The sequence below is a fragment of the Megascapheus bottae genome, chromosome 6, assembly GCF_031878675.1.
Source record: "Megascapheus bottae isolate mThoBot1 chromosome 6, mThoBot2.hap1, whole genome shotgun sequence".
NCBI lineage: Eukaryota > Metazoa > Chordata > Mammalia > Rodentia > Geomyidae > Megascapheus > Megascapheus bottae.
Window position 1 is genome coordinate 44,808,182 of NC_143514.1, and position 14,804 is coordinate 44,822,985.

Here is a 14,804-nt window from a genome sequence, read left to right on the forward strand (position 1 = left end):
TAATAGCAGGGACCCAGAGGGGCCCGCCAGACTTCCCAACCATGATCGGGAGCCTGGGCTCGCTGGTGGCCGCCTTCTGGGCGACGCTGCATCTGCGGACTCTCCTGCTGGGAGCTGTCCTCTTTCTTTTCCTCGCTGACTTCTTCAAGAACCGGCGACCGAAAAACTTCCCGCCAGGGCCCAGGCGCCTGCCCTTCGTGGGCAATCTGTTCCTGATAGACCTAGAGCAGTCGCACGTCCAGGTTCAGAAGGTAGGAGCTGGCCAGGGCGGCCTGTCTTGCCCTGCAGGTCAAGGGACTTCGGGGAGCGGGCCTGGGAGGACGGGTGGCCCCGGGGGTTCAGGCTGGCAATCCCATAAGTCTTTCCCCCCCTGACACTGCCATCGGACTGTGTGCCCTTCCCAGTGCTGGCAATGACTTTAGTATAAATCGCACGCGACGTCTTCACTCCTGTTCACGTTGCTTCCCGTTATCTCGCTCACCGGCGCTGAAATGTGATTGAGTTACCTTAGGATTCGCGTAACTGTTACGTTTTTCTTCTGAGGCTCCGCCCCCTATGCAAATATAGCCACACCCCCTCCGCCTGCTCCGCCCCCCTCCAGGAACTGAACCCCGGGGACCTCAGCCCACGGTGCTCTCTCACTAAAGGGGCTGTCGGAAAGCCAGTTGTGAGCGGAGACAACGTTCTTAGTCATTTTTACTGCGTACAAGGGGTGTTTCACCTTCCTCACCATCCCGAGACTCCCCTACCCCCCAGGCCCAGCCTCTGTCCACCTCCTTAAACATCTCCAGCCAACGCTTCCCATCTCTCAGGACTTGGCATTCTGAAGCATCCCAAGAGGCCTTGGCTGACTTTCCCTGCAACCCAGCAAGGGCGGCTCAGAGAGACAGATGACCACACCCAGCTGGTGACTAAGGGCAGTAAACAAAACAGTGGAGTGTCCACAGGAGAATGGCTTAGGCTTGGGGCACGGCTAGTAATAGCTTCCTCTGTTCCTACCGGTGCCTGGGGTGTTTTAAACGCTTATTGATTCCAGAACACAGGGACAATATTTACACCCAAAGACAGAAGCACTCAATGGTGGTATACGTGATAGACTTAGTAGCAAATTGTTAAACAAGCCACAAGTTGTAAGCCCTAAATTTGTGCTTTTATTAAAGTCTTATTTTCTTGTTATACTTGCATTAATGATTTCCAGTTTCCAGTTTATGATCTCTCTCTCTCTGTCTGTCTCTCCGTCTCTCTCTGTCTCTCTGTCTCCCTCCCTCTCTCCCTCCCCACCTCTCTTTCTCATTAATACATAGCCTAGGCTGTCCTCAAAGACGCAGTCTTTCTGCCTCCGCCTAGTGAATGCTGAGATTACAGATGTGTGCTACCACAGTGCCATCCAGTATGCTTTCATTCGGATTTGAAAATATATTGCATACTATTTCAATTGTTTGAAATGTAACAAGGTCAATTTGGTGGCTCACACCTGTAATCCTAGCTATTCAGGAAGCTGTGATCTGAGGATCGCAGTTCAAAATCAGCCCAGGCAGGACATTCTGTAAGACTTTTATCTCTAATTTGTCTCCAAAAAAGTCAGAAGTCATTCTGTAGCTCACGTGGTAGAGGACAGCTAAGGACAGCTTAGGGACAGTGCCCAGGCCCTGAGTTCAAGGCCCAGGACTGGCAAAAAGGAAAAAGAATTTATCTTGATAAATATTATATATAGCTTTAAAAATGTACTCTTTGTGAGTGGAGTATTCTGCAGATGTTAATTTTACCTCCTTGGATAATAGCAAGTTCTTCTATGCACTTGTCCACTTCTTAGTCTGTTTCTGAAAAGGATATTTTGAAATTCTCAACTCTGCTGTGAGATGATCAGTTTCTCCATTCAGTTCTTCTTCCTTTCAGTTCGGATAGCTTTTCCTTTATATGTTTTAAAATCCTCTCTTTGGTGGATAGTATACACTTAAGATGGGCCATTCCTTTTGAAAAAAATCAACCCTTTAATTTTTCCCTGGTAATTTTCTTTACCCAGATGTAACAAATATAAGCGTGCCAAGCTTTTCTGGTTTGTATATGAATGATATGTCTTTGTTCTTTTTTTTTTCTTGTCAGTCCTGGGCTTGAGCTCAGGGCCTGAGCACTATCCTTGGGCTTTCTCAAGGCTAGAGCTCTACCACTTGAGCCACAGCACCACTTCCAGCTTTTTTCTATGTATGTGGTACCAAGGAATCAAACCTGGGTCTTTGTGCATGCTAGGCAAGCATTCTACCTCTAGGCCGAATTCCCTGCCATGTCTTCATTCTTTAGCTGTAGATCACAGCATCAGATTTAAAATGAATAATTCTAGACATAATACACTTTTGTCATTCTTTAAAATTGTCCTCATCTAAGGAGTGAAATTGGTCAAGATGCATTGTACTTAGAAACTGATATATTAAGTAGCTCCTTTGTAGAGCTACTAACTTACTTTTTTTATTATTTAGAGAATACTTTATTAGTTTATGTAATCAAACCCACATAGATAAGATCTTACATATTTAATACAGTGTGTTTACCCCTGTACAAATGAAAAAAAATTAAGTTTAACATTCCTAGACCAATATGGCTATTAATTTCTGTATAATGCCAACTCAACGTGGTAAACTGGGATACTTTTTTCCAAAGTTGACAACACAGCTAAAGTTTCCAAAAATTCAAATTATTTATATGTATATATATTTATATAAAAAGATCAATAATAGCAGTATGTTATGCATCGATAGCAGCAACAGCTTTTCCAGGTTCTGCAGTCATCTGAACAAAATTAGACATCCAGCACACTCCATTAATACAAAGAAAAAGAGAAAAAACAAAACCCCAGAAAAATGCAAAGTTCTGTTACTGTTGTGGTACCTGGCACCATTGTTTTTTATTAGCTTCTCAATCATCATCTGGAAAGAAAACATTCTTGAGTAACATCTTTAAAACAGCTCTGATAAAACACAGTCACTAGTACGTATCATAAAGCAGGTACAAGGTATTTTATATTCACAGAGGAATGATACACTACTGTCCTACGTCCATAATACTAGAGGATACAATTAAAAAGGCATTACTGAGACTTGATTCTATTTTTCCAGCAGAAGGTCCAGAGGATGGTATGACACAGCTCTGTAAAGAAATGCACTTTCTTAGATAGGATTTCCTTCCATTAGTGGTACAGTTCTAATAACTCACTCTATCAGCTATAAACCATTTGAAAATGAAGGCGTAGGAGCAAGAAGGAAAAAAAAAACAAACCCAGACAACAAAACTAAAACCATACCCACAACCACTGGATTCATACAAAGATGACTGAATGAAGGCAAGCAGGACTCAACCTAACAAAATTTTACCAAATCTGTTACGTTTGCATGATGAGAGCTCCACACAGGAGATGTCAAAGTTGCCAGACAATGCACATTTGGCTATGTTCAAGGATGCTGACATTAATATTTAATCATTTGCTCACTCATTCAGGAAGGGGAGATCATTTACTACTGTACTTTGATTGTGTTCAATCCAATTATCATGTTCTAAAAATAGCAAGCTGCCACAATAAAAAATAAGGCTCTTCTACCCAGCACCAGTTATCTCTACTTCACTTCCAAGGCAGACACATCATAACCATATCCAAGGAATGCAAGGAAGGTAAAGAAACAATGGGCAGTGATTCAAGTAAAACTCCTGAAACACTGACCAACCCTCTGGGTGTCTGCAGGAAAAAGTAGAAGAAAAGCCACCCCCTGCACCTACCATAGCTACCAAGTCTGTTAGAACTGGACCAATCAAGCCTCAGGCAATCAAAATTGAAGAAACAAAATCATAAAGGCTGTGGTTTACTGCAGGGTATTGAGGGAGTAGGGAGGGAGAATAGGGAGAATGAAGTCTGATAATGCCAGCAGCCACAGAGGTAAAATGGTCTATGACATTATCTTGTGTAGAGCTTGGAGAGATGCACATGGGACATAGGAGCAATTACATTGACACATAGCTGCTGTACCAGTGAAAATGAAGCTTTGCAAGCTATCACCTATGCAACATTCACTTAGTTGATGGACATGCATCTTCAGTCAGAATGTATATATAGATACATGCACATAGTCCTTAAGTGCATACAATTTAGATCTAAAAATCTCTGATTAGGGGAAACAGCAAAAATAGGAAGAAAGTAACATCACAGAGGAATAAGTAGTTCAACCTGAACAATGTGTTGGTCCCAGCTAATACTAACCTACATTTTTAAGAATATAAAGTACTGCTCTCATCTTTGTCCTTTAATTGAAGAATATGAATAATGTTATTAAATGTGCTTATTGATATGTAAGGACTAATTTAAATTACTATGTAATGTGCTTATTGATATGCAAGTTCATAATTCTACTGTTCTCTGTTCTTTCCCTTTACTTCCCCTTTATCATTTTCTCACAGGCTACCTTGCCATTTAAAAACTAATTCCATTTGTCCATGATACTTGGAATACAACTTTTTATATCAATTTTCTTGTTACTGCTCTAAATATTACAATGGCATGTGAAACTTTCGCAAGTTCACTTCAAGTGAACTATAGATACATTATAAATATTTAGAACCCTTTATTATCTCAATAATTGTATTAAAATATGTCTTTCTGTATGCACTGAGAATCACATTAGCAGTATTGACTTCAGTGAGATACTTGATTTCGAGTTGCTTTAAATTTGAAAACTCAGCAGGGGAAGAATTGCCTATTATATTTGCTCAGTTATTATTTTCTCCATTGCTCTATTTCAGCTTGCTCCAAGTTTATACTTTCTTTTCTGATCTAAAGAACTTTAGAGATTCATCTAGTAAAGAAATTCTGAGGGAAAAATATCTTAATTCTCTTTGAACTAAGGATGTCTTTTTTTTACCTCATTTGTGTGGCATATCTTCACTAAGTTTAGGAAAGTAGCTTGACAATCTTGCATTCAACACTGACACATTCACCATTTGAACATTTTGTACTACTTCTTTCTGCCCTTCATGGTTTCTGATTAAATATTAGCTGTGATTTATATGATTAATTTTCATGAATAATGAGATTTTCCTCTCTGTCTGCTCTTCAGAAATTTTCTTGTTTTTTCTTCAGTTCTCACGGCTTTTATTGTAATAGATTTTAATAGTGCTCAAAGTACATGCTGGGAGAAATCTTCAGTCTGAACATTTGTACTTTGCCAGCTGGCTGAGTTTCACCCATTCATTCATCAGATTCTTCTCTGTTTTTTGGAACTCTTAGACTCGGATGGCACAAGTATAAGATGTCCTCGTGGGGTCACAAGCCCTTTGTTTCCAATCCATTTTTTTCTGTGCTATTCAGATCAGGTACTTTCCATTAAACTGTTCTCACTTTCAGAAATTCTTATGACAGTACTACTATTATCAAGCTCTTTGGTGGACTTATTATTTATCTCATATTAGTTTATCTCCTAAATTTTCCTCTGGTTCAAGTGTTCATCTTTTATTTCTTTGCCCTAAATTCCTATTGTTATTTCAAGTGCTTCTATAATTATTTATTGGAAGGATTTTTTGTAGGGGAGGTCGGTGGTAGTGGGGAGTAATCTCAGGGCCTGACACTGCTGCGCTTTCTTGCTCCCACATCCAATTTTTTTTTGCAGGTTAATTGACAGAGAATCTTGAAGAATTTCCTGTTCTGGTTACCTCAAATTGCAGTCTTCCAGGTCTCAGCCTTCTCAGTAGCTACAGTAGAATTACAGGAATGAATCACTGACTCTTGGCACTTTTTACAAAAACAGTTGCCAAAAATATCTCCTATGCTAGAATTCCAAGTCTGTGACATTTATTCAAATATGCTTTTTGGTAAGATGAGTCTGACTTCCAAGGGCATGCACACAATCTTGCATAATTCTGTTTATGATACAGCGTTTCTTAGCTATATACTGAATTATCAAAGGACTCTGTCACTCGTCAGTTGTTAAAGGCCACTGTTGTAATGGTTTATTTTTATCTCCCTTGATTTCTTTTTTATTGGACATCAGTATTGGTCTTAAGAATAAATATGTACACAGAAAGGCATTTTGAAGTTATGTTTAACAATTTTTCATTGTGCTTTCTGCCATCAGTAAATAAATACTCATGTGATCACATGCACAGACACATGTATACACATGCATGCACACACACAGAGAGACCAGGGCTTTGTTAGGATCTTTCGGTGTATTTCAAAATTTCCAATAATGACTCATGAAATCGCATTTATAACTTTTTATTCAACTTTATGTATGGATTGCTAGTCTCCTATTTATAGGAAAAAAGAACATGTTATACAAAAAATATTTAATATAATGTGTAATTTTAAGTGCAAAAGAACATTTGAATATGTATGCTTATGTATTTTTTGCTTTTCTATTTTTGTTTTTTATTAATTTTTATGAATTTCTATTTTTCCCCAGTCCTAGACCTGGACGTAGGACACTCTCCCTAAGCTTCTCTTGCTCACAGGTTAGCACTTTACCACTTGAGCCATACACAGTGCATTTGCAGCTTTTTCTGTAATTGAAGAGAAGCATTTCATGTAGCTAAATTACAGGTATGAGCCAACAGCACCAAGCTACTTTTGGCTTATTAGAAATTTTAAGCAACTTTCTATTATTGTACATTAAGAAGTGTGCTCTGCCTTAGTAAATCTCAGCTATCTCTAGGTCACTACATCCATGTAATATAATTGGTCATTTCACTTCTCTATGCTTACTCGGTTCTGTTAATATCAAAATACACTAACCAGATGACAGCTAGTAAAGATGGGAGTCTGAAATTCAGTCAAGACTACTGAATCCTTCCCTAGTATAATCTGCCATTCTAGGTTATATTCATTGTCCATGAGGAGTCAGGTCACTTAATCTGAGATTTTCAGCTGTTTCCAAATAATCTTTATTGCATTCCTAAAATATCAAGAAATCCTGTATGCAAAGCCTTAAAAGTTCGTCCAGGCATTCCCCAAAATGAATTAAAAATTCTACTAGATTTGTATGGCTATACAACTGAGATTTCTTAGAAAGGAGACTTGCTTCTTGACTTTGTGTTTACTAGCGAGATAGGACAGTATGTGCTAGAGCTGAAATTAACAGAGGACTCTGAGTCAACAAGGAAGCAGTAAGTTCAGGCTTTGTGAGTGAAGCATGGTGTTTGCAGGGGACTCGTTTATTCTGCTCTGATGGGCCCTGCAGTGTGGGGTTCTAAGAGCAAGATGGAGGTATGAGTGAATGGGAAAAGGACCATGGATATCTGGAAGAACTGAGCCCTTTTGTTTGATACTATGCATGGCAGAAACTAAGCATAATCCAGAAGCACCAAAGCAGCGAGAGGGTCTACTCAGAGCTGTCTTTTAGACAGACAGGCTAAAAGAACTATGAATACTGATCATATGCTATCCTTCAATCCATATCTGCACAAATTTTTACACTTCTGCATATTCCAGGACATGCTTATCTATTCTCTGTCCCCTTTTCCAATCTCATCTCACCCTCCTCTACTCCCACATTCACACTCTTAATGGACACAAATTTTGAGGTTCTAGGGCCATCTCAAAATCATGCCTTTTTCTTCAAATCTTACTTAATTCCTGACAAACTCCTGTTCCCAAATGATAGTTTTGTTACTTTGGCTACTTTACTTTAGCTTTCATTCATTTCCTTTGCAACTAGTTTACCTAATTGAACTACGGAGACTTCTCCATACCTGTTTGCCACCTTTCACCCTAGCAAGTTCTTCCCTTAGCAACATAGACATTTTGATTTACTAAGAACCTCAGATTCCCAGCATGTAAGACTTTTTGTTCAATTCCAGGATCATGCAAAAAAGGAACAACCAATGTCTTAACCACTACCAACAACAAAGTAAAGAAGCATAGCAAAAAAGAAGTTAGTCTTGCTAACTCATAGTTGGACAATCAGACTTTTAGCTTCTTTTTCTGTCCGATTTGTTGTATCATTGTATTTTCTGTTATCAATACTCTGGGATGCTTCATGTTCAAGACCCTGTTTATTCCACATACTCATATATCTTTATGCCTTATTCTATGAACACATGGTGTACACACACTCCACTCCTACCAGTCAAATATGCAAATAAATATATTACAAGTAAGCTGCCAACATAGAAGCAAATTTAGTGTTTGTGGAAAGGAGCAAAAAAACATCAGAAATGCATCGGACTAAGTTGCATCCTTTCCACACATATAAGCACGTGCATCACAGTAGAAGATCTTTCCGTATATATGCCTTTCTGGACACATGTAGATGTATATACTCAATTTTGACTACTGTACTCTTTTTCAGTTTGTGAAGAATTATGGAAACATTTTAAGCCTGAATTTTGGTAACTTGAATGCAGTTCTTATCACTGGAAAGGTCTTAATCAAAGAAATATTTCTCCACTCGGACCAGAACTTCAGGAACCGCCATGTCACAGCAATCAGAGAGCGTATCTTTGGTAACAATGGTAAGTTTCTTAACCACTATCAACCGTGCTTGAAGTTTTTATGGTCAAGCAAGAGTGCTTCCATGCCTATAATTTCCAAACTTCTTAGAAGCCAGCCCCATTGTGAAATACCAGCTGTTGAAGGAAAGTGACTGGACATGTTTCCTAACTAAGCACTCCTCACAGGACTGGCAAGATCGCCTGCATAGAGATTTGGGAGAAATCATAAAACCTCAGTTTGGACATCTGGATATGAAGTAACACCATCATCCAGTTATAACTCAGAGGATAGGATAGAATATGAGCTCTCTCCTTTTTTTCCCTTTCTAGATGGCTTCTCTTCCAGATACAGGTCTGTCTCCCTTTGCTGCTCTTTTCCCTCTAGGTTCTTATGTTATGTAACGAAGGCCTGGAAACACAGTCTATCTTCAACCTTCCAGATTGTCCTAGATACTTAAAGTGATCATTAAAGGACTGGGAAAAGTCTTTCTTTGACTTCATAGTAGTATTGGTCTTGTCTGATACTTCACATATCATGGGTTCAGAATCAGCAAGATTTGCATTTGAGCATCTGGTTAGTTGTTTGCAACTGTGTGATCTTGCAGATGTTATCCCCTGTTCTTCAGTTTTTCTACCCCTAATGCCAGGCTGAGGATACCAATAGATACCTATAGAGTTTTGTGTTCTCAGTTACATGGGACATGAAAAGTGCTGACAGTGATTGCCTAATACTTCAAGCCATTGAAACATTGATCATTATATCAGCTGCAGTATTTCTCTCAATTTTTCATATGCTTTACTGTCTCTCCTGCTTTCATACACACGATTATAGAATATGACACTTTCTTGTCCATTTGCAAAATATTTAAATGAGTAATTGTAACAATATACTGTTAACTTTCACTTCCCAGGACTGATCATGGCCAATGGCCAGATTTGGAAGGAACAGAGAAGATTCACCCTGACAACATTAAAGAACTTTGGTTTAGGAAGAAAGAGCCTGGAGCAGCGCATTCAGGAGGAAGCCCAGTACCTTGTGGAGGACATAGAAAATGAGAAAGGTGGGCATTTTCTTGGGACAGATACACAAGCTAGTGGCCCATTTGTTGTTCACTGAGCAAATGCTGAAAAGTCATCTAACACCTTGTCCTGCACACAATATTGTGTCTTGAGATAAAATAGTAAACAACTAAACTCAAACTTTCTGAAAGAGTGCTACAATTTAAGTACATTTAAAAAAAGCATTAAACATGCCAATGAATTTAACCATGATCATCACTTTGACTTTCCTGGCATTCGCCGAACATGTATTATGTCAGACACTGTTTCAAATGTCATGACCACAACTTCTTCTGTAGCTCTCTGTATGTCTTCACTAGATTTTAAAGAAAATAGAACAAAATAGAAAGGCTGATCTCTTCTTCCTCCCACAATCAGGGCAGCCCTTTAATCCTCAGTTCAAAATCAACAACGCAGTTTCCAATATCATTTGCTCTGTTGTATTTGGAGATCGTTTTGAGTACCAAGATGGTCAGTTTCAGAAGATGCTGAAGTTACTGGATGAGATCATATATTTGGAGGCATCAGTAATAGCCCTGGTAAGGAGTTTGTCTTTCCGGATGTTGGATAGGAATACTGGGACTGACTCTCTGATAGGTTCTTCTTTTTTTAACTTTTTTGAAGTTAAAATCAATTCACTTAAATTTGAGACAATTTTACACAAAATCCATCTATAGTACTTTTTAATAAGATGAAACATTTGCTATATACAAAAAACCATTCCCAACACTCAGGTAAAGTCTGACGTTTTACTTGTCTGATGTTTTAAAATGAACAACCCTAGTGCAGTGGCCTTTGAGCCTGTCCCCTCCAAGTCCTCCTAACAGACCCGCCTCCACCTCCTTCAGAGGCATCTTCTTAGCTTGAAATCATATATCACCAAATAAAGCTTTGCCAGGTCTCATCCTCTGCTATAATTTTCAAGTCTCATTCTCTGCTATAATTTTCATTAGTTTTCCTACCCTATAACTTCCCAGAGGAATCATTCAATAGAACAACATCAGGGCTTCAGTCCTTGACCTCTAGTCCTCAGTGACTTTCCATTACATTCAAGGCTGACATCTCTCTTCACTCCTGCCATCATCTGTTACCCTGTGCATCCCAGCCACGTGGCAATACACCGCCAGAAGTCATGTGGGCATCGACTGAATCTCCCTTCCTCCTAAATGCTCTCTTATAGCAGAACAACAAGTGGAGGTGTTGAACTGGAGACTACCAGAGCCAGAAGTGAAGAACCAGAAATACAAAATAACCTTGAGGAAAAAAAAAACATTCTGATTCTTTAAAAAAATATTTCATTAGGTTTTATTAATGATTTCAAGTAAGGAATCTCACTAAATATTATTGTCTGCATAATTGCATTTTATATGTCTATAATTGATTCCAAAATGCAAGGGTGTAAGGCAGTCATAAGTCACCTGAACATTGATGAAATAAGATTGGCTATGTTTGATACATATTGGATCATAGTGGTTCATGGCTGCATACTCTCTACATATGTGTGCAGCTTCCAAAGGGGAAGACCATTGTTTCCTCATGAGAGTGATAAAATGATTCCGTAATTATAGACTGAGTGATTTGAGGCCAAATTTTCTACTGAGGACACCAGGATTAAAAAAACTACACTCCCAAACTAATGAACACTTACGTTTCAGAAACAGAAGTAGTAAAAGAAGCAAGCCTACAAACATGGCCTAAGCACTTGGGAAATTTTCTCTCTAGAAGTGTCTCCCAAATTCCAGAAAAAAAGACCAAGAAACTGAATTAATATTTTCACAGACTCAACATTTTAGAGTGCAAAGCATTGAGTTGTATAAAGATTTAATCTCCAAGTGCTGTAACTTATGAAATCACAAGATTGATACTATCAAGTATTGGTGGTCATGTAAGTAGGGCAACCAGTTTGAAATCTTCAGAAAACTTTTATGTCCAATACATAACCAGGACAAGTGAGTGCATGTGTCCACTTGAACAATGGGCCAAGAACATTTATCTCATCTTTATTCAGAACATCAAAACCCGAAAAACAGCTCAAATGGAGCAACAAGCCGTGGCACATTTGTACAATGCCATTAGTGGAACATTGCTTTGGAGTCAAAAAAAAAACAAGCTGCAAAGATAGAAAGCTTCTGTGGCCGGAACGCCCAGGGTAACAGTTGGTGGTGTACAGGAGTAAAGAATGATATCATACTTGAACATAATGGAAAGGCATGGTAGATTGGGAGTCAAGGACCGAAGTCTTGAGGTGTTCTGTCGAATGATTCCTATGGGAAGTTATTGGAAGAAGGGATTCAATGGTGTTAGGAATTCCATCAGGGACATGCATGAAAATAATCATAGTAGAGGGTGAGAATGGCAAAGTTTTATATGCTGATATATGATCTTAAACTAGAGTAAAAAGATTAGAAAGGAGTGGAAGGAAAAGACTATCTTTGAAAGTAGGAAAGTGGTACTATTTTGTCTCTATGATGATTTTATCTTTCTCGACTAGTTATATAATATATTTCCATCGATAATGAAATTCATTCCTGGAAAACACCATAAAGTCTTCAGCAACTGGGAGGAGCTAAAATTGTTTATTTCTCGTGAAATTGAAAAACACAAGAAGACCTGGAATCCTGATGAACCAAGAGACTTCATTGATGCTTATCTCAATGAAATAGCAAAGGTGGGCACTAGTACTTTCCAGGGGTATCCAGATGATACAAGCTTACACCTGCAATCCTAGGTACTTGGGAGGCTGAGATCTAAGGATCACTGTTCAAAGCCAGACTAGGCAGGAAAATCTATGAGATTCTTATCTTCAAGTAGCCATTTTTTTAAAGGGCCAGTAGTCAAATTGTGGCTCAAGTGTAGAGTGCTAGCCTCGGGCAAAAAAGCCCAGGGACAATGCTCAGACCCCTAGTTCAAGCCATAGGACCATCACAAAAAGAAGGGAAAAAAAGGAGAGGCAGAGGAGGAACAACAATAGCAACAGCTACTACTACTGCTAGGATTTCAGTTTCCACTTGCTGCTGCAACAAGTTACCACCAGCATGCTGGAATAATATAGCACAGATGAAATTCCCTTGGCTTAAAGCTAGGCATTGGACTTATGGCTCATTTTGGAAGCTCTTTGATGAATTTGTCCGTGATTTTCCCAGACTCCAGAAACTTTTTCCTTGCCTGTGGCTCATTTTTAGATTTCTATGATAAGGAGCACAATATTTTCTCTCCTCTTTGATCTCTATTTTTCTTTTTCCATCTTTCCTAACTAGATTTGACCTTCTTGTTGCTCTCCTATAAGGATGATATTCTCATCTCAAAATCCTGAAACCCATCATACATGCATAGTCTCTTTTGACTAAAGTAATATGCACACAGAGTAATATTCACAAGTTCCAGGGTTGAAATGTGGACATTTTCTCAGTCATTATTTTAGCCTGCCACAACTGAGTAAATGTATGTATAGTATTTCAGAAGTTTAAGATAGTATAAACTCTGGATTGTGAAGACAAATAGAAATAAGTGAATCTTTTTGACATCTTGCCCTGAGAATGTCAAATGTTGCCTTTTCATTCCCCATGTTTTAGCTCTAACATCTGAAGAAGCTATACACAAGGAAAAATAGCAAAGTGCTCTTGTTTTTATTATCACTTCAGCCCGAGGCCAGCTATCTATGCCTTCTCTCATCCCACACTTTAGACTATGAATGAAGTTGAGCTGGAATTTCAGTGGGACTTTAGTTTACTCCATAGCACCTATAGCATATACTTTTCAACATCACAAGCAAAAAGCCAGAGAACAGCCAATGTGAGTGGTTGTCTTTGCACTCAGGGGTTCCCTGGCCAATATACATACTAAATTTATTCCATAGTTATTAACTGCTCAGATAATGAGTTCCTCCTTCCAGATGCAAGGTGGTGAATTTCTTTCATTTTTTTTCTCTTCCTTTATGTGACTAACATGAATAGAAGTACCATTTCCTCCCAGAGGAGGACGCTCTCCTTCTCATACAGTGTAGGGTGAGGGCTCACTCACATTAAGAACAGTGTTGACAAGGTGAGCCTCCTAGAAGAAGGTGGTGAAGATGATGGAAAATCCTAAAAAATGAAGAGGGAAAACAGAGAAGTTACAACTGGGAAAGGTGAATGAGGAGGTAGAATGGTTATATTTCATCTTTCTCACTATGGGTATCAACACACACATTTATTGATTATTTTCTATGTGTTTTTCCATCTCACATAATGCATAATATACTGTTCAGGGATGAGTGTTATTCTTGTTTTACAAGACTAAAACAGAGAAGTGTGAACTGCCTCACTCAAGGTCACACACCTACTAACAGACATGCCTGACACTGTGTTTCATTCACATCCCATTTTCCACCCACTCTAATGATATTTTCTCTCAAATTACAAACTTAAGAATTGGTTTAGTTCTCATCCACTCAAGCTGTCTGTCAGCCCACAGCACATTGCCCCTTCCCAAGGAATAAAAACTATTTTCTCCTGCACACCATTTGTTCTAAATTCTTCCCGTAGGGTAAAGCCTTTGTGTATTGTGGGAAATACCAATGCTCTGAATAAACCCATGCATGCTATACTTTGCAGCACCCAGACAAGACTACTACAAGTTTCCATGAGGAAAATCTCATCTGCAGTACCCTGGATCTCTTCCTAGCTGGAACAGAGACAACTTCTACGACACTACGATGGGGTATGCTGTACATGGCTCTAAACCCAGAAATCCAAGGTGAGCATGTAACTAGTGTACCTAGACCAGCAAAGAATGGAGCTCATGAAACATGGCTCCGATGGGACCAGAGGCTAGCCAGGTAGCATGGGGACGTAGGTAAAATAGCTGTGAGATGATGTGCACTTGATATTGGGTGTGTCCTTCAGATGATGTGAGGATGATGACTAGTTGTGCATCTAGGACTATTAGATTCCCTACCTGCAAGAACCCCAAAGTCAAAGAGGCAAGTGAGAAACAAATTCACTTTGTAAATAGATTGCCATGAAGAATTACACATTCACACAAAAAGTGAGTCATGCTTTTCTTTCCATTTTAGTATCATCTTGCCGCTTCCTCCTGGATGTTGTTCCATCCTCTTAGGAGAAGGGTACATGGTACCCTCTGATATGTCTGTAAGGGTTGGAGAAAGGAGACCTCCATGGGGGTTCAGGGAGAAGAGAGTTTGTTAGGAGAATTGAACCGCCAGCCTGCACCCAAGAGAGAGAATGTATGGTGCAGAGAGATTATGTAGGGGAGAGTAAGAAGGAGTTGTAACTGGAGTG

At 39.2% G+C, this 14,804-nt stretch overlaps 1 protein-coding gene across 1 annotated transcript in view; it reads left to right on the plus strand.

Moving 5' to 3' along the window:
- Window positions 1-14,804, plus strand: part of Cyp2j2 (cytochrome P450 family 2 subfamily J member 2) — a 26,298-nt gene continuing 11,494 nt past the window's right edge. The window contains exons 1-6 of the mRNA XM_090334734.1: window positions 1-251; window positions 8,325-8,487; window positions 9,378-9,527; window positions 9,904-10,064; window positions 12,017-12,193; window positions 14,118-14,259. Coding sequence (XP_090190860.1) covers window positions 42-251; window positions 8,325-8,487; window positions 9,378-9,527; window positions 9,904-10,064; window positions 12,017-12,193; window positions 14,118-14,259 — 1,003 coding nt within the window. The 5' untranslated portion in view covers window positions 1-41. The remainder of the gene's footprint in view (window positions 252-8,324; window positions 8,488-9,377; window positions 9,528-9,903; window positions 10,065-12,016; window positions 12,194-14,117; window positions 14,260-14,804) is intronic.